The following is an 18,292-nucleotide window of genomic DNA, read 5'->3' on the forward strand; positions in this document are numbered from 1 at the left end:
TATTTTAATGTATAATACACAAACAGTTCAGGTCCGTGGTGGGGATCAGCTGCATCATCCCAGTCTGTGGCAGCACAGATTAAAAATGATCTGTTCTGCCTGTTGCCAGAATGTGGTCGTGTTCTTTCTTCTGGGGTTTCTATTTTTAAATTAGGCACTGGTAAAATTCTTAAGTGTCTTAAATGTCAGCAGTTAATGTCTAGAACAACATCCTCCCTTTGTCTTTGGGGTGTTTCAGTGGTGCAGGTATTGGTTGTGGCTGTAATTGCTTGTTTGGGGCCCTGGGGAGGGTTTGGATTCAGGCAGGGTCGTTATTGGAGTTAACTCCTGCTCTGCCCGGAGCAGGGGCTGCAGGATTTCCCCACGGAGGCAGCAGGCTGAGGTTATTTGATCACATAAAACACAGTTCAAAGAAACCCTTTTTGTGGCCAATTCAGGTATGTTTGTTCTGATGTTGATTTTTTCAAGGAGCTGGTTAGAACTTCTCCGTTTTTCTCTTGCAACTTGAAAGCAACAACACCTTTTACCTTAGAGGCAGACAAGTCGCCAGGAAATGATGGGGTTTCAAAGTAAGAGAAAAGAGATTAAAACCACATGCTGTTCTTTGGTTCAGCCTTGCATCCGCAGGTTTGAATGGCAGCTGCTGCACTTCCTGAATGTAAGCCAGATTCATTATGCTGTGAAATTATCACTCATTTCTCTAGGTGTGCTCTTTTAACTGCTTAATTAATTTAGATGTGGGTATATATATTCAAATTAAAACACGATTTAGTGCGGTGGGGTTGTGTTACAGTTATAGAATTGTTGTTGAACATGTTTGTACTCAGACTTCCAGCTCCTTACAGGGGGATATTGAACAATGCCCGTCGTGGAAGGAAGGTTGACAAAATGGCAGAGTGTGTTTGGGCTGAGCCTCGTTCCCCGTGTGGACAGCAGGAGCTGTGGCAGGTTTGGGGTGCCTGGCAGAGTGGCAGGGGATGCTGACAGTGGCACAAGGGCACCCTCTTCTGAAGCATCCAGGTGGAGCCTGGCTCCTGCTGCTTCCCAGCCTCTTTCCTTTCCTAGGGGAGGAGTGAAAAAGCATTTATTTACTTATTTTCCTCCTCTGCAAAATCAAGCAAAAAAAATAATGATTTTTTTTTGGTGTGTCTTACGCCAACAGTTCTTTTTTTCTGGCCGAAACCCATCGTGATCCTTCCTGGAAAAATCCCTGCGTGCCCGCAGCGAGCCGGGGCGGGCAGGAAGCTGACAGGCCGGGCTGGCAGTCCCTCTAACCCCCGTTGTGTGCTGTGTGCTTGCAGGGGGAGCTGATCACCTTCTACTACTACTGGAAGAAGACCCCCGAGGCGGCGAGCTCGCGCGCGCACCGGCGGCACCGGCGCCAGGCCGTGTTCCGCAGGATCAAAACCCGCACGGCCTCCACCCCGGTCAACACCCCCTCCAGACCCCCCTCCAGCGAGTTCTGTGAGTGCAGCCCGGTGGGCACCGAGCTCTGGGCAGGGAGCAGCCAGGGAATGGTGCCACAGTGCCAGGGACGGCGAGGGAATGGAGCTGGGGCAGTTGGCGCTCTGTTCTGCGCCTTCTGCTGGAGTGTGGAGGGTGGCTTTGATCACCCGGCGATTTGTGCAGTTCCTTAAACATAAAAGCATCCTGTGAGGATGGAAGCGCTGCCCTGGGATTGGATTTCCCTACTCTTTTTGTTGGTGCTGTGTTGTATTTTCTCCAGGCTTGTTACAGTAATGGGGATTGGAAAGCACAGAAGGAAGGGAGGGAGGGAGGAAGGAAGGAAAGGGGGAAGTGCTCCCTGCCTTTGCAAGGAAGTGCCTTCCATCCTTCTGGGTGACCCCTACCCTCTGCTGGAGCTCAGACTGTCTCAGGGAGTCTTGGAGGAGCAGTGGCCTTGCCTGGAGCAGAGGTGTCTGACCCAGGAGCAGTTCCCCAGAGCAGTGCCTGCTGCTTGCACAGGGTCCCCACAGGAACAGAAACCTTTGTCCTTATGGGAAAGGTTTGTTACCCTGGGAAGTTTAAATCTTTCTAAACCCACGGGGCTCATAGAGAAAAGGGGCTGTGGAAGGCAGATTGGCAGATGTAAAAATGAACATGGGCAGGTGGAGGGTGTGGTGAGCAGGCTGGACACAGAATTCTGGCCAGGGTATAAGGGAGGGAGCAGGAAAGGGCTGGGAGCTTTTCCCTTCTGAGCTGGTAGGATTTACTGCTGGTCTCTGTGAGGGTCTGGCCTCCACAGCTCAGTCCAGATACTCAGCATGTGAGAGCTTGTGGCTGGGAGGATGAGAATAAAAATTCATTTAGCAAAAGAAAGCAAGTGCTAGCCTGGGGTCAGCTCTGCAGTCAGGGTTTGAACACTGCAAGTATTAATGTAGGAATCAGGGCAGTGGTAGCTATTAAATGTAACCCTGTGTTAATTTGAAGGGTAACGAGTTGCTGACAAATGCTGATGGCAAGTGCTGGAGAATCTCTAAGCTTTAATCCATAAACTGTAACCTGCATGTACAAAACATCCTCTTGGAGCCTTAGAAAAACAGTGTTCCTGCATCAAGGACTTCTCTGCTAATTAAAGATTTGAACAGAAGAAGCCTGAGGGCTTCCTGCTTGTGCCAAATTATAGCCCTGTTACATTGTGAATTTATAGTGGTGGGACTAGAAAAATGCAGTGCTCTCAAAAGGGAAATATTTACTCCTGAGGTGTTTAGAAGGTAAGATACAGTTTTTGTGATGTCTGCATATTTTCAGTGGTTTAGATGCTGCTTTTGAGCTCACACATGTGTAATCAGCTAATGTGCCACGAAGGAAAGGGACCCTTGGCATATCTTCTTCTTCAAAACATGACATTTTTGCAGTATGAGTTTGCCACAGGTCCTGCATTAAGGACAGGAAAGCTGGAGTTAGTAATCCTTTAGTGCCTCTCCTCCAGAAGGATCTCAACATGTTTTTCACACAGGTCCATGGTATGTAAGCATTGATTCCTCCACCCACAAGCAGCTCTACTGCTGGGTAACAAAATAAAAACCAGAAAAGACACTACAGGACCTGTTCATGGAATCGTGTAGGTTTTGAATGTGGAATATTTGATTTTAAATTTGGCCAGATTCCAGAGATAAATCCCTTTTCTCTGGAAAATTGTGGGTTTGGAACACAGCCTCTTGACCTCAGCATGGGTGGTATTTGAATGACAGCTTACCTGGAAATGGACCACGTGCTGAAGCAGAGGTTCCAGGAGCTGCATCCCTTGGCACATTGCTGGAATCCCCTTTAACCTGCAGCGTGATGAGGCCTGGCTTTGTCAGCTTGAAAAGTCAGAAATAATGGCCATGCAAGGCAGGGTGGGCGTGGGGAGTCACGAGCTATTCTACTTAATGCTTATTTTAGCCAAGTAGGAGGAAACAGAAAACCCTGCTGAGTGTTTATTTTCTATTTTCCTCTTTCCCTTCCCTCAGTGGACCTGAGCTCGGCCAGTGAAGATGACTTTGACAGCGAGGACAGCGAGCAGGAGCTGAAGGGCTACGCCTGCCGCCACTGCTTCACCACCAGTATGTCCCAGTCCCTGCTGGCTGTCCCTCTGCTGCTGCCTGGGGGGGTTTCAGCCAGCAGGAGCAGCTCCTGGCCTGGTACAGCTGCTCACACCAGTGTGGGGGTGAAGCAGCTCCAATAGGCAGCGTTCCTAACTGAGTTAATCAGGCTTTGCCATTGCAGATTAATACTGCGGTGACAAAGGAGAAGCCTGAGGTAGACATTTAGACAGGAATAAATCTGCATAATCCATAATCTATGTAATCAATTTGTGACATAATGAATCAGTGTTGGGCTGTGGCTGTCACACACAAAGCTTCCTGCTGCTGCACCAAATCTCCTGTGTGTGGCTGTTCCTGAAGGCTGCCTGGTGCTGGGGCATTTGCAGCTGAAAGTGGAAGCCCCAGAATGGGGAAGGAAATGAGAGCTTCAGAGCTCCCTTCTCTTGCAGAAGCCACAGCTCTGAAGAACAGCTGCCTGTTAGCTCCCAGGTAGAACAGATAAGGTTTCTTTCTGTGCCTCAAAGCTGTAGTTTCTTAAGCAAGCAACCATAGTTTGTAAAAATTGAATATTGAGGATGCACACTGGGACAGGACAAACCTTTCCAGAAACTTCTCCAACTTTGTTACCCATAGAAAAGCAGCTTTTTTTTTAACAATTCCCTGTGTTTGTGCTGGTGTGCTCTGTGAGGTGCTGAGCTGTTGCTTTCCCTGCCCCAAGCCTCCAAGGACTGGCACCACGGGGGCCGGGAGAACATCCTGCTGTGCACGGACTGCCGGATCCACTTCAAGAAGTACGGGGAGCTGCCGCCCATCGAGAAGCCCGTGGACCCCCCACCCTTTATGTTCAAGCCTGTGAAAGAGGAAGATGATGGCCTCAGTGGGAAGCATAGCATGAGGACACGGCGCAGTCGAGGCTCGGTGCGTTTCACCCTCTTGAGTGCAGGGGTAGAAGGAGCCAGAGCCCCAAAGTGCCTGGTTTGCCATGGGCTGTGCCTGCTCCTGCTGCCTGTGTGTGCCAGGGGGAGCTTTGCTTCTCTGCAAAAGGAGATGGAATGTCCCTCTAGGGGTAGAAGGAGCCAGAGCCCCAAAGTGCCTGGTTTGCCATGGGCTGTGCCCGCTCCTGCTGCCTGTGTGTGCCAGGGGGAGCTTTGCTTCTCTGCAAAAGGAGATGGAATGTCCCTCTAGGGGTAGAAGGAGCCAGAGCCCCAAAGTGCCTGGTTTGCCATGGGCTGTGCCTGCTCCTGCTGCCTGTGTGTGCCAGGGGGAGCTTTGCTTCTCTGCAAAAGGAGATGGAATGTCCCTCTAGGGGTAGAAGGAGCCAGAGCCCCAAAGTGCCTGGTTTGCCATGGGCTGTGCCTGCTCCTGCTGCCTGTGTGTGCCAGGGGGAGCTTTGCTTCTCTGCAAAAGGAGATGGAATGTCCCTGCAAGCTGTGTTATCCCTGTCATGACTGGCAGTGGGCTGTCACCATAAGGGGGCATTGACAGTGCATTACAGATCCTGTGATAGTTCATGTCCTCCTTCCAGCTGCATCCTGTCACAGGTTCACCCTTGGGAGGAGTTTAAAAAACCAGATGGTGTTCATGTGGTCTCCTCACTGGAGTGAAAGCCTTTTCCCTACAGAGAGGTCTGCAGCCTCTGTGGTTGGTGTGCTCTGGGCTGTGACTCTGGTGGGGCACCAGGAGCCTTCCTGGGAGCAGCTCTGGGTGATTTATCTTGGGGTTGGGTTTAGCTGATGGAAGGCAGCAGATAGATTTCTTTCCGTGCCCTCCCCTCTCTGTCTTTCTGAACAGGATGAGGTGACCATTGATTCTGAATGCCTTGTGAGGCTCCACTCTTGGGGAGTGTTGGCTCCAATGCTTTTTTGGTAGTCAGTCCTCCAAAAAACTGCTGGAATGGCAGGGAAACATTAATTATTGAAATGTACTCTACTGATCTGTTAGTGCATGGCAGGAGCATGCTGGAACTGGGAGTTTAGACCTTGGCCTTGACTGCCAGCAGATGGAGTATTTTTAATGGAACATGGGGGTCCTCTCCTGCCTCAGACACCCTTGTGTGTGCATTTCCTAACTGACACTGCTGATGAAATAATCAACACTTAATGCTTGTGAGTAGACAGATTAAGGATTTGCCCTGTTGTACATTTGAGTGCAGTTGGGTTTTGATGGAACAAGTGCAGCGAGGTTTATTGCTGCCGGTCTTTGCTGCCAGGCTCTGCCAGGGCTGTGCCCCCCGTGGCTGTGCCGAGGCAGGGCACTCCGGGTGGGGGGGCTGTGAGTGCTGACGGGGGTGTTGTCCCCAGATGTCGACCCTACGCAGTGGCAGGAAGAAGCAGGCAGCCAGCCCCGATGGGCGCGCCTCGCCCATCGCCGAGGACGTGCGCTCCAGCGGCCGCAACTCGCCCAGCGCCGCCAGCACCTCCAGCAACGACAGCAAGGCCGAGTCTGTCAAGAAATCCACCAAGGTAAGCCTTGCCCTGGGCTCTCTCGGGCAGGCTCAGGAGGCTGGGGAATGTCTCTGTGTCCCAGCAAACGCTGTGGGTGTGGATAAGGCAGAGGTGGACAGGGCAGCCTGGAGCTGCTGTCTTGTCTAAGCTGAGACCCTTTGTGTGAGGACTCGAGGCTTGACTCCATTTTCATCAGAAGGCTGATTTATTATGTTATACATTATATTAAAATACTACATGAAAACTATACTAAAAGAACAGAGAGAGCAGAAGATCAGAAGGCTACAAAGAGCAAGAATAGAATAGAATAGAATAGAATAGAATAGAATAGAATAGAATAGAATAGAATGGAATGCACAACAAAACCCTGTGACTGCTCACAGCCTTGGCAGAGGTGGCTGTGGTTGATCATCATTAAAAACAATCCACATGGACTAATGGAAGATGCACCTGTTGCATCCCACAGCAGCACACAGTTATTGTTTACATGTCTTTCCTGAGGCACTCAGCTCCTCAGGACAGGAAAAGTCCTAGCAGAGGATTTTTCATAAGATATCATGGCTACACTGCTGTGTGCCTGGCCAGGGAGGGATGGAGTGATCCAGCCTCTCCAGCAGCCCCACATAACCTCACTGCTCTCTCAGTGAAGTAATCCCTCCACTCGGGATGCTAATGCAAGCATTAAGCTCAGGGGAGTAATGCAGATCAGAAATGCTGAATTTAAGGCAGTAGACAGTTTTGGGGATTTTTTGTAAGCAGTACTTAATCTTTGTTTACAAAGGAGTATGAACATTTAGTGATTGAGTCTGCTTCTGCTACTGTTTTTCTGGAGGTGTATTTGCTTGATTGTTCAGAGCAAGCTGACAGTTGAGTCTGTTCAAATGAATTGAGTGCCTTTCCAAGAGACTTCTAAAGAAACAAAGCCACATGAAGCTGAGGGCTTACCATTAAGCAGTGTGAATTGAGAAGTAGCAAGTTAAAAATAAATATTACACACAAAAAAAAGTCCAAATGAGCATGGAGCAAGTTTTCACATTATAAAACTGAAAACTTGGCAGAATTTAAAGTTAGGTAATTATGTGATGCACAGAGCTTTTCCAGGCCACGGGAGAAGGTTGTAATCTCAGAATAGCTATTCACTGTTGGCCCTGTGTTTGAGGGGATCTAAAAATATTCCTCTCAAAATATCAAGAGTAGAGTGAGACTTTCATGTAGCAGAAGGAGGCTTACCCTGTCTCCTGCAGAAATTCTGGCTCTGTCTTGCACCAGTTAATAACTGGTGTTGGTCTCTGTTGGGCCTGCTGTGAGTTCCTGATGGACTTGGTCCTGCCCAGCTCTCTTTAAAATATCCCTTCCTATGAGGAATGCTTTATGCACTTTGCCTTTCTCCTACTGGTTTGATGTGTATTGGATTGCTCTTAAATACTGACTATGCCAATTCCTCCAAGGAGTTCTGCTGCTCCTTAATTTATGTTAAATATGGTGGCACGGGCCTGCACTCAGCTTACTTTTGCATTGACACCACTGGTAACTGTTGTGCTCTGTTTCCTTTGTGGCAGAAGATAAAGGAAGAGGTATCTTCTCCTCTCAAGAACTCCAAGAGGCAGCGGGAAAAGGCAGCATCTGACACGGAGGAGCCTGACAGGTCCAATGCCAAAAAATCCAAAACTCAAGTGAGTCCCACAGAGGAGTGTTTCCTCTTAGGAGAATGGGTTGAGGTGGGGAGGGGGTGCAGATCTGGTAACAAACCAAAAACATTAAACCAATTTAAGCCACAGCAAATTGTAACTTAATCTGTGGCTGGAAAGTGACCAATGTTATAATGTGTTCCTTCTGCTGAAAACAGTGGAGTGATACGGGGTAAGTCCAGAGGCTGGGTTTTTTATTTTAATATTAATATCAACCATAGAGGAGTACACTGGATTGTTCTCCACTCCTTTCTTCCATTTTTTTTTAGTTTAAATTTGGGTTTTGTCTTCTCTGACAAGTAGAAGACCACCACTGGAGTTGTCACAAGACAAATCTTTTCCATTGCTGGCCACCCTCACAGTGAAGAAGAGTTTTGCTGTGTTCAGCAGGACCCCTCCTGTATTTCAGTTTATTCCTATTGCCCCTGGGCGCTGTGGGAGGATCCTGGTTCTGCTGTCTTTGCATTCCCTTGGGTGTTTGTGTTCCTGTGCTGGTTTGGGCCCTGTGAGGTTCAAAGGGCACCTGCCCCTGTGTCTGCACAGCACGTGTGGCACACGGGGACTGTCCTGGAGTGCTTTTCTGGGCTCAGTGGTCACTGCTGCCTCTCCCCACAGGAGATCAGCAGGCCCAACTCCCCCTCGGAGGGAGAGGGCGAGGGCGAGAGCTCGGACAGCCGCAGCGTCAACGACGAGGGGAGCAGCGACCCCAAGGACATCGACCAGGACAACCGCAGCACGTCCCCCAGCATCCCCAGCCCCCAGGACAACGAGAGCGACTCGGATTCCTCCGCTCAGCAGCAAGTGCTGCAGGCGCAGCCCCAAGTGCTGCAGGCCCCGAGCAGCTCTGCCCAGGCTGCTGCTCCCACCCCGCCGGTGCCAGCCGCGCTGCCGGCGCTGCCGCCCGCGTCCAGCGCCGCCCCGGCCCCCGCGCAGGCGTCGCCGCCGGCGTCGCAGCCCTCGGGCCAGCCGCAGCCCCCCGCGGGCCCCGCTCCCCACTCGCACATCCAGCAGGCCCCCGCGCTGCACCCGCAGAGGCTCCCGTCTCCCCACCCTCCCCTGCAGCCCCTGCAGCCGCAGAGCCAGCCCGCGCCCGCCGCGGCGCAGCCGCACGCGCAGCCGCCGCTGCACGGCCAGCCCCAGCCTGCGCCTCACGGCCTGCAGGCGCAGCCGCTGCTGCCCCACGCCGGGCCTGCCCAGCCCTTCTCCCTGCCCGCCCAGCCAGCTCAGTCTCAGGTGCCCCTCCAGACACAAGCCCCGTCGCACTCGCACTCAGCGCTGCAGGTGGCGCAGCCCGTCCTGCCCGGCGCGGCCCCGCTGCAGCCGGCGCAGCCCCCGCGCGAGCAGCCGCTGCCGCCCGCCCCCATGGCCATGCCCCACATCAAGCCTCCCCCCACCACGCCCATCCCGCAGCTGCCCGCTGCTCCGGCCCACAAGCACCCTCCCCATCTCTCCGGGCCGTCTCCGTTCTCCATGAACTCCAACTTGCCTCCGCCGCCCGCCCTGAAGCCTCTGAGCTCGCTGTCCACCCACCACCCTCCCTCCGCACACCCTCCTCCCCTGCAGCTGATGCCCCAGAGCCAGCCGCTGCAGTCCTCGCCAGCCCAGCCTCCCGTGCTGACCCAGAGCCAGAGCCTTCCTCCTCCTGCCAGTCACCCCCCGTCTGGACTCCATCAGGTTTCCTCCCAGCCCCCCTTCTCTCAGCACCCCTTTGTGCCCGGGGGCCCCCCTTCCATCACGCCTCCTTCGTGCCCCTCCACTTCCACGCCGCCCACCGTGCCTGGCATCCCTCTGCAGACCCCCATCTCCACGTCAGCAGCTTCTAGTGGGACGGTGCCCGTGGTGACAGCCTGCACGCTGCCACCCATCCAGATCAAGGAGGAGGTCCCCGATGAGGCTGAGGAGCCCGAGAGCCCTCCACCCCCACCCCGGAGTCCATCCCCGGAGCCCACCGTGGTGGATATCCCCAGTCACGCCAGCCAGTCAGCCAGGTATGGAGCTTTCAGCAGTGCTCTTTGCCTGTTTCATACTCCACAGTCTGTGGACCAGTACAGTTAATTTTTGCCTGGCTTTCTGGGAAGCTGGTAGTGTTGGTGTAAGTGTAGAATGATATTTTTTTGTTTGGACATACAGCTCTCAAATCCCACGCTCCTGCACCTCTCCCAGGGCTGAGCTCTTCTCTCCTGTGTTCCTTGCAGGTTCTATAAGCACCTGGACCGTGGCTACAATTCATGCTCCAGAGCAGACCTGTACTTCATGCCTCTGGCAGGATCCAAACTGGCCAAGAAGAGAGAAGAGGCCATCGAAAAGGCCAAAAGGGAAGCGGAGCAGAAAGCCAGGGAAGAGAGGGAAAGAGAAAAAGAAAAAGAGAAGGAGAGAGAGAGGGAGCGTGAGCGCGAGAGAGAAGCGGAAAGAGCTGCGGTAGGTCTGGTTCTGGCTCGGAGCTGGGTAAGGGAATTGATGGTGGGTCTGACCTGGGTGATGCTGCAGGATGCAGATCCCCAGGAGCAGAGACCCCCTCTCAGGGGTCTCTGAGCATGGAGCTGTGTGTAGGGACTGAAATCCAGCGCGCTCTGAGGACCTCCCGGCCTGCCTGAGACTGTCCTCTCCTTAAAGGAGATGGAGAGTTTCTGCCCCTGGTCTGGGGCTGTGGGAAGCCGGAGCAGCTGGGCAGAGCTAGGCCAGTTGTTTGCATTCACCTTGCAGTGGGAGAGCACTGTGAATGCCTTTGTGTCCTCGCACTGCTGTGCACAGAGCACACGAGTGCTGCCTCCTGGAAAAGGGGCTGCAGGCGGAGGGGAGGTGCATGTGAGGCTGAGGTGCTCTGCATTGACCTGAGGCTCTCTCCCCCGTTGTGTGCAGCAGAAGGTGTCCAGCTCCTCCCACGAGGGCCGTCTGGGCGAGTCCCAGCTCAGCGGGCCGGCCCACATGAGGCCTTCCTTCGAGCCGCCGCCGACCACCATCGCGGCCGTGCCGCCGTACATCGGGCCGGACACGCCGGCGCTACGGACGCTGAGCGAGTACGCGCGGCCCCACGTCATGTCCCCGACCAACCGCAACCACCCCTTCTTCGTGCCCCTCAACCCCACGGACCCGCTGCTGGCCTACCACATGCCCGGCCTCTACAACGTGGACCCCAGCATCCGCGAGCGGGAGCTGCGCGAGCGCGAGATCCGCGAGCGGGAGATCCGCGAGCGCGAGCTGCGCGAGAGGATGAAGCCCGGCTTCGAGGTGAAGCCCCCCGAGCTGGACGCGCTGCACCCCGCCACCAACCCCATGGAGCATTTCGCCAGGCACGGGGCACTGACTATCCCACCCACGGCGGGGCCTCACCCCTTCGCCTCCTTCCACCCGGGGCTGAACCCGCTGGAGAGGGAGAGACTGGCGCTGGCGGGGCCGCAGCTGCGGCCGGAGATGAGCTACCCGGACCGGCTGGCGGCCGAGCGCATCCACGCCGAGCGCATGGCCTCGCTCACCAACGACCCCCTGGCGCGGCTGCAGATGTTCAACGTCACCCCCCACCACCACCAGCACTCGCACATACACTCGCATCTACACCTACACCAGCAGGACCCCCTACACCAAGGTGAGCCCCTGGGGCAGGGAACAGCTAGGAACGGGTCTGAGCCTGGAACTCAAATAGGAAATCCCGGTCTGCGTGCCCGTGTTGTGGTTTTGTGCTGTGTAAGGTTGTGGTAACTAAAGTGCAGTTACCTTTTGTGGGGTGATGGTAGCACCACGGCGATCTTCCTTCAGACTCTCACTGTGAAAGGTTTGCTGGTTTGTTGTGGGTTGGTATTTTTAAGTACTGCTGTCCTAGAGCAGCACCTTACAGCTGTAATAATTAATACTCTGAGAAGTTAATCTGTGCCTTGCCCATTTCTGAGGCAAGATACATGGTTACTGCTCCAGAGTCCTGGACATGAGGCACTCAGCAGAAATGTTCACGTTTTCTGTGACAGACTGGAGAGAAGATGGCAAGCCAGGCACCAGGTGCTGCAGCTGCCAAGTGAGGGGAGGGGAATGTCAGAGTACTTAAAATGCAGGTTCTGGTGTCTGGCTGCCAGTGCAGTGTTTGTGCCAGCAAATGTGGAATTCTTTGCCCTGGAGCAGTGTCCATTCAGTGTGCTGGGATGCCCACTTTTGGAGCTGGAGGGAATGTGAGTGCTGTTGCAGAAGCCAGGTGGGACAGCAAGGAAAGCAGCAGGGTGGTGTGAGGTTCTTGAGGCCTGGGGGGTTGCAGGTGGGAGATGGCAGTGCTGGATGTCAGCGTTGCTGACCTCACTGCAGGAGTCACAGGTGGCTCAGGTGCAGGCAGGTTTGCAAAGCCCTGGCAGCAGAGGAATTTGACACATTTGTGTGTGTACAAGGATCCTGTTGCCAGCTGAGCCAGTCGCTGAGCACCTCTGTGCAGGTAAGTCTGGAGGCTCCCCAGGTGCTTGTTCTGGACAGAACCACGGCTTGTGCATTGTCCCTGCCAGTCCAGGAGGAGGCTGGTGCAGACACAGCCAAGGCAATTCACTGCCAAGTCTCTCTGTGTGTTTGAGGAGTGATTTGGCTTTGTGCTCTGCCAGCTCCAGGCACAGGGAGGGGCTCTGGGGTGCTTCTGGCTCCAGGGGCTCCCCTGGTGCTCAAGGCTGTTACAAGCCCTGTGTCTCCTTAGAGTGGGGATGAGCAGAGGGTGGAATGGCCCCACATTTGTGCCGTGCATCAGCTGAGGGAATTGTTCTGGCTTTGTGTTCCTTTTCCCGGTGGAAACTTTCTCTCCTTCTCTCTCAGGCTCAGCAGGACCTGTTCATCCCCTGGTGGATCCTTTAGCAGCTGGACCCCACCTGGCACGTTTTCCCTACCCACCTGGGACCATCCCCAACCCATTGCTAGGGCAGCCACCTCACGAGCATGAAATGCTCCGACATCCAGTCTTTGGTGAGAGCATTTTTTGGTCCTTTGCAAGGGCTGGCTTTGCTCTGCAGTGCCATCTTTTATTGTGGGGTCAGCATTTCTCAGTGGGGGGAGTCCAGCTGTGGCTTTGGGTGGCCGTGGTGGCTTGGTGGGGTGAAGAAGCAGCAAAGCAGAGTGTGAAAGTGGTGCCTGTCGCCCTCAGGTACTCCCTACCCTCGGGATCTGCCTGGTGCCATTCCACCTCCCATGTCAGCAGCCCACCAGCTGCAGGCCATGCACGCGCAGTCGGCAGAGCTGCAGAGACTGGCCATGGAGCAGCAGTGGTTGCACGGGCACCCTCACATGCACGGAGGGCACCTACCCAGTCAGGAAGATTATTACAGGTGAGGCTGCAGTGAAGGCTCTTGGGGACCTGGGAATTGCATCCTCTTCCTCCACATTCCTTCTTTTTCCCTGGGAATTTTCACCTCTCTTGCTGCGTGCTCAGCCCTGATGCACTTAGAGGTGAAAGCTGTGCTCAGACCTGCTCTGGGCAGGTGGGAAGTGAGGCCCAAATTTCTGGCACAACATGAGAGTGGCTGGGTGTCTGTCCAGTTGCAGAACCCCAGTCACGTCCCAGCTGCAGAGCTGGCACTGGTGACTGTGCCCACCTGTGGGGTACCCTGGGCTGGGGCAGTGCCCAGAGCTCACAGCCCTGCTCCCTGCAGGGCTGGCAGGAGGGCAGAGCAGCCCCCTGTGTCTCACACCTCCTTCGTTGTGTTAAAATGATTTTTCTTTCTCTTGCAGTCGACTGAAAAAAGAAGGCGACAAACAGTTGTAATAAATTATTTATTTGTAACGCTGGCTATGGAAACCCCAGTCCTTGGCAAGGAGTGGAACATTTTTACATACAAGAAGAGCTACAAAAGGAAAAGAATATCTTATAAAGATTTCTTTATATATTTAAAACAGAAGCAGCCACCCAACAAGTAGAGACTTATCAGCATAGTGTTCATTTGTAGAGAAGATTTCTCAAGACTGGTGTGGGTCTCCCTGCATGAAAACGTATTCAGAAGCCTATGGAAACACAGGACTGTGTGGAATATTCAGAGAACTTCCTGCAATCTTGGTTTTTTTTTTCCCTTTTCTTTTCTTACTAGTTTGTTTTCAGTAGGTGCTAGAATCAGGTTCACAACACAAGTCACTGTGCGTGAAGGGACACTCAATGCATCTATAGGTAATTAAAAAAAAACAAGGATTGCAAGTAGGTGACATAACAAGCTCTGAATCCAAGTGCTATAATAATAAAAAAATCTACTTTTATTTTAATACATTGTAGGAAATCTTCATAATTTTAAAGAGAGCTCAGTTCTGCAGCATGGCTTTTTAAGTCTGTAAATAACTTTTTTTGCGTAGAGGGGAGAAACAAAACAAAACAAACTCCAGAAACGTTTATCTTGATTTTCAGTAACATCACAAATTGTGAATTCCTACCTGGTATTGACAGAATACAGAGTTGATTTTTTAATAAAATATATATATATAATTATCCCTTTAATTAAAGGGAATGATGGGTATCAATAATTTCAAATGGGTAAAAGCTTGACATTTGGTTTGATATCAACAATAAGCATTAAAGGGATTTGCAGGGATAATGTTGCAAATGACTGTTTCTGTTCTTGGTTTTTGGTTGGTTTGGTTGTTTGGGGGTTTTTGTTCGTGTTCCATCTCTCTGTTCTGCAGCTGATTTTGTTGACTTGGGTTTCTCAGCAGCTCAGATGTCCCTCGGACCCCGCTGGCCCTTTTGGTGCCACCTTCAGTGGTTCATTCCCAGTGTGGCCATAAAACACTTCTTCCCTGTGACCTTTTGAAACTTAATCTAGCTCCATTGGGCAGAAAGTTCAGAGAAATAATCTGTTCTAAAAATCTCTTTTTAAGGATGTTCCATGGCTCAGAGTCGTGCAGCCAGGATTTTGTACCTGGACACCTCCTGTCTGATAAGTTCCTAAGAAAAGTGGACTTGGCAGCTTGGTTTTCATGAAGTTGTGTTGCAAAGACCAGTCTGTTTTTCTCTTTGGCTGTTTGAGTTTGGGTTTTTATCAGCCAGAACTGCTCAGCTGCCCCAGTGTTGTGTCCCTGAGGCTCTGAGTGCCCTGGGACAGGGACACTTTGTGCCTCCCCACCCCAGTCCCTGCAGGGTGGCTCCTCCTGGCTGCTGCCAGCAGGGTGGGGAGAGGACAGCAATGCACAGTGAGCATTCCAGGAGGCAGCTCTGCCTACAGGGCAGATTTTTAACCTTTTTGTCCCCACTTTTGCCACAGTTTTTCTTTGCTGGAGCAGAGGGTGATGCGAGCAATGGGCATCTGAAGCTGCTGGTCATTTTTTTCTGCTGGTGCACAACTGCCCCTGTTCTCTCTGCACCCCCAGTGCTCTGTGCTGCTGTAGCCTGGTCAGGGTGATCCCAGCACTGCACTGAGCCACTCTGATGGGGTTGTAGTTAATCAGGCACAGTGCTCATCCCCCTCCTGCTCAGCCCACTCAGAAACCTTCCAGGCCCACTGAGGCAGGGGTAGAGGGGAGAGCAGGGGATTTTCCTGCTGAAATTCCCTTTTTGCTGTGCCCAGTGCTGAGGCCCTGCTGAGGTGTTTCCTCAGCCCTGTGTTTCACTCTGGGGGAAGCTGGGAGGGACAGGTTGTGTTCCTGGCCTGGAGGTGAATCCTTGGCAGTGGCTGTGGGCAGGGATGGGGTGAAAAGCTTTCCTTGGGGAGCAGGGGTGAATTCTGCTCCCGGCTGAGCAGCCAGGAGGATGGGCCTGCTCAGCAGAGTGCCTCAGTTCGCTTGAAAAAAGGGCTCATCAGGCACATTTCAGTTCAACTTCTCCCTCCTTTGGTTCTGCTGTGTGGAACTGGGGAGTTTGGGAGAGTTCAGCCACTTCAGCCATTTCTTCTGACCCTTCTCTTGCTGGTTTTTAGCCATAGCTCTTCAGAAAAAGGAAAAGCTAATTCCCTCCAGTGGTCCTCTCTGTATTCCTTATTTTTCAGCTGAAGTTGCAGTCTGTTTTAAAGTTGGTCACTGATTTATTTTTTTTCCCCAGAAGAGCATTCTAATAATTTATGGGAGCTTTTTGTTCACATCATTCAGCAAATAAGCACTGAAATTCCTCAGTTTTAGCCCAGTGATTAACTACAACTTTACCTGCAGTGGCTTCTGAAACCATCTCGGTGTTTGATGCCCTGTTTTTAAAAAAAAACAAAACAACCCAGACCTTCTGATTTTCTTTCAAGAAATCTCTCTTATTTTTCCTCTGTTCCAAAAGTTTATTTTTAAAATTTTGCTTTAGTGTTTTTGAAACGTCTCTCTTGTTCTATGTCGTCATGGTTGAGCTTGTTTCACTGCACCGTTCAAGCAGAGTGTACATTCTGACTGCTACATTTATATATATCTTGAAGCTTAATGTATATATGAGTAGTTTGCCATGGGATAACACAGTGTAAACAGAGTAGAAACCCAGAAATCGTGACTTCTGTGTTCTCTCCATTTGAGTATTTTGTAATTTTTTTGAAATATTTGTGGACATAAATAAAACCAAGCTACACTACAGCAGCCAGGCTTTGCCTGCAGGTGAAATGTGTCTCTTGATTGGTGTTGGTGGAGAGGAGCTGCTTTCACTGGGGTGGTGTGGCTGCTGCCCTGGCCACCTTGTCTGTCTTTTCTTGCCTTTGTTTTTTCCCTCTCTGAGATAATTTTGTTTTTAGTGCACAGTGCACAAACACCAACGTCACGTCCAGCTCCAGTTCTGCATCCCTGAGCCCCACTGCTGCTCTGCTGCTCAGTTCCCAGTGTAATCCTCTGGGGACACCCCAGTGGCTGCATTTTTGGGAGTTGTTTTTCCTGGGAGAACAAACAGGAAACAAGTTTTTCCTCATTTGTGCCAGTGCTGACCCAAACTGAGCCTGAGCTGGCAAGAGCTGTCCTCCAAGGGGTCACTGCAGAGAGGGAGACTCACAGCAACTCACTGCCTTGGAAAAGCTGAAATGACCTTCCAATTCCATCAGTTTGTGACTCCCACGGGGACTGCAGTGTGTGAGAGGGGAGGAAAAATCCCAGGGAGGTGTTGGGGAGGCACAGGGAGCTTTGGAGAGCAATGTTTGGCCAGCAGGGACAGGGGGAGGCTGCTCCTGCTGTGGCATGGTCAGGAATGGGGGATTTGGGTCCAGGCAGGGTAATTCCTGCTCTGGGCACTCAGGAATGGGGGTTTTGGGTCCAGGCAGGGTAATTCCTGCTCTGGGCACTCAGGAATGGGGGTTTTGGGTCCAGGTCAGGGTAATTCCTGCTCTGGGCACTCAGGAATGGGGGATTTGGGTCCAGGCAGGGTAATTCTGGGTCTAGGCACTCAGGAATGGGGGATTTGGGTCCAGGCAGGGTAATTCCTGCTCTGGGCACTCAGGAATGGGGGTTTTGGGTCCAGGCAGGGTAATTCCTGCTCTGGGCACTCAGGAATGGGGGATTTGGGTCCAGGCAGGGTAATTCCTGCTCTGGGCACTCAGGAATGGGGGATTTGGGTCCAGGTCAGGGTTAATTCTCACTCTGGGCACTCTGAGAGGAGTGAGCTGTTGCTGGAGCTCAGGGCAGGCACACAGGGCTTGCTGACAAATTCCAGGAGGGGCTGCTCTATTTATACCCCTGGCATTTTGGGAGGGGAAGGTCAGCTCTTGTCTGCTGGAAATAGCTTCTGAAAGTGCTCCTCCCCAGCCTGTGCTATTTATTGTGACATTTCTTTTTTTAATTCCTCGTGCTCAGCTCAGGCTGCACTGTCCTGCAGGAAGTTCTGAGTTTCCAGATGTAAAATGATGAATTCCACGGGGACGGGGCTGAGGAGGACTTTTACCCCTGGATAAATCAAACAGGGCAGTGACTGAATTGTGGTTCTGTGTTCGTGGGGTCCTGCTGTGGCAGGGTGAGAGCTGGCAGCCCTGGGCTGGGTGCCTTTGTCACCTGCACTTGGCAGAGTTCTGTGAGGCTGTGCCAGCTCCAGCAGGTCCCGATGGCTGGGGCTGGGTAAAACACCCTTGGTGGCTTTGTCCTGCCTCAGTTGGATTGGTTTAGTGCCACCCAGCTGTCACTTTATCCTCCTCTCCAGTTCACTGCTTCACAGCTTCATGTCTTCATGGAGGGGCAGATAAAATGGACATCAGTATTTGAAATTAAATAGACATCAGCAGCAGTGTTTGAAATGAAATGGATAGCAGCAGCAGTGTTTGAAATTAAATAAACACCAGCAGTATTTGAAATGCACATCAGCAATGGTGTTTTGAATGAGATGGACATCAGCAGCTGTCCATATTATACAATAAAGATTGTATAATATTAAAGAATATTATACAATTAAAGATTGTCTAATATTCTTTAATATTATACAATCTTTAATTCTTTAAATTTAAATGGATATCAGCAGCAGTGTTTAAATGAGATGGACACCAGCAGCAGTGTTTAAAGTTAAATGCACAGCAGCAGCAGCAGCGTCTGCAGCAGTGCCAGGGCACCCTCAGCAGTAAAGGAGCACACTGTGGTGCCACCACTCTGCTTCCACATCCCTGTGCTGCAGATTGGGTGATTCCACACAAATTCTCCCTTTTCCTTCTCTCTTATTTAAAGCCGAGCTCCTTGGCTCCACGGATTTCTTCTGGAGAGATTTCTGGGCCAGAAACTGTTGGGAGGTGTTGTGACAGAAATGCCTTCATCTAAATGTAAA

At 52.0% G+C, this 18,292-nt stretch overlaps 1 protein-coding gene across 6 annotated transcripts in view; it reads left to right on the top strand.

Moving 5' to 3' along the window:
* RERE (arginine-glutamic acid dipeptide repeats) overlaps positions 1 to 16,167 on the top strand; it is a 163,812-nt gene extending 147,645 nt beyond the window's left edge. For 4 of the 6 annotated variants that reach the window (XM_039727541.1, XM_039727540.1, XM_039727542.1 and 1 more), the window contains 11 exons: positions 1,302 to 1,464; positions 3,456 to 3,548; positions 4,249 to 4,448; positions 5,831 to 5,992; positions 7,534 to 7,647; positions 8,278 to 9,650; positions 9,858 to 10,080; positions 10,522 to 11,245; positions 12,439 to 12,585; positions 12,764 to 12,944; positions 13,348 to 16,167. In XM_039727541.1, coding sequence (XP_039583475.1) covers positions 1,302 to 1,464; positions 3,456 to 3,548; positions 4,249 to 4,448; positions 5,831 to 5,992; positions 7,534 to 7,647; positions 8,278 to 9,650; positions 9,858 to 10,080; positions 10,522 to 11,245; positions 12,439 to 12,585; positions 12,764 to 12,944; positions 13,348 to 13,381 — 3,414 coding nt within the window. In that variant the 3' untranslated portion in view covers positions 13,382 to 16,167. The remainder of the gene's footprint in view (positions 1 to 1,301; positions 1,465 to 3,455; positions 3,549 to 4,248; positions 4,449 to 5,830; positions 5,993 to 7,533; positions 7,648 to 8,277; positions 9,651 to 9,857; positions 10,081 to 10,521; positions 11,246 to 12,438; positions 12,586 to 12,763; positions 12,945 to 13,347) is intronic. The other 2 variants (XM_039727544.1, XM_039727543.1) reach the window with 2 other exon arrangements.
* Positions 16,168 to 18,292: the final 2,125 nt, after the last annotated feature.

The sequence above is a fragment of the Passer montanus genome, unplaced genomic scaffold (genome assembly GCF_014805655.1).
Source record: "Passer montanus isolate IOZ18808 unplaced genomic scaffold, ASM1480565v1 scaffold62, whole genome shotgun sequence".
Lineage (NCBI taxonomy): Eukaryota > Metazoa > Chordata > Aves > Passeriformes > Passeridae > Passer > Passer montanus.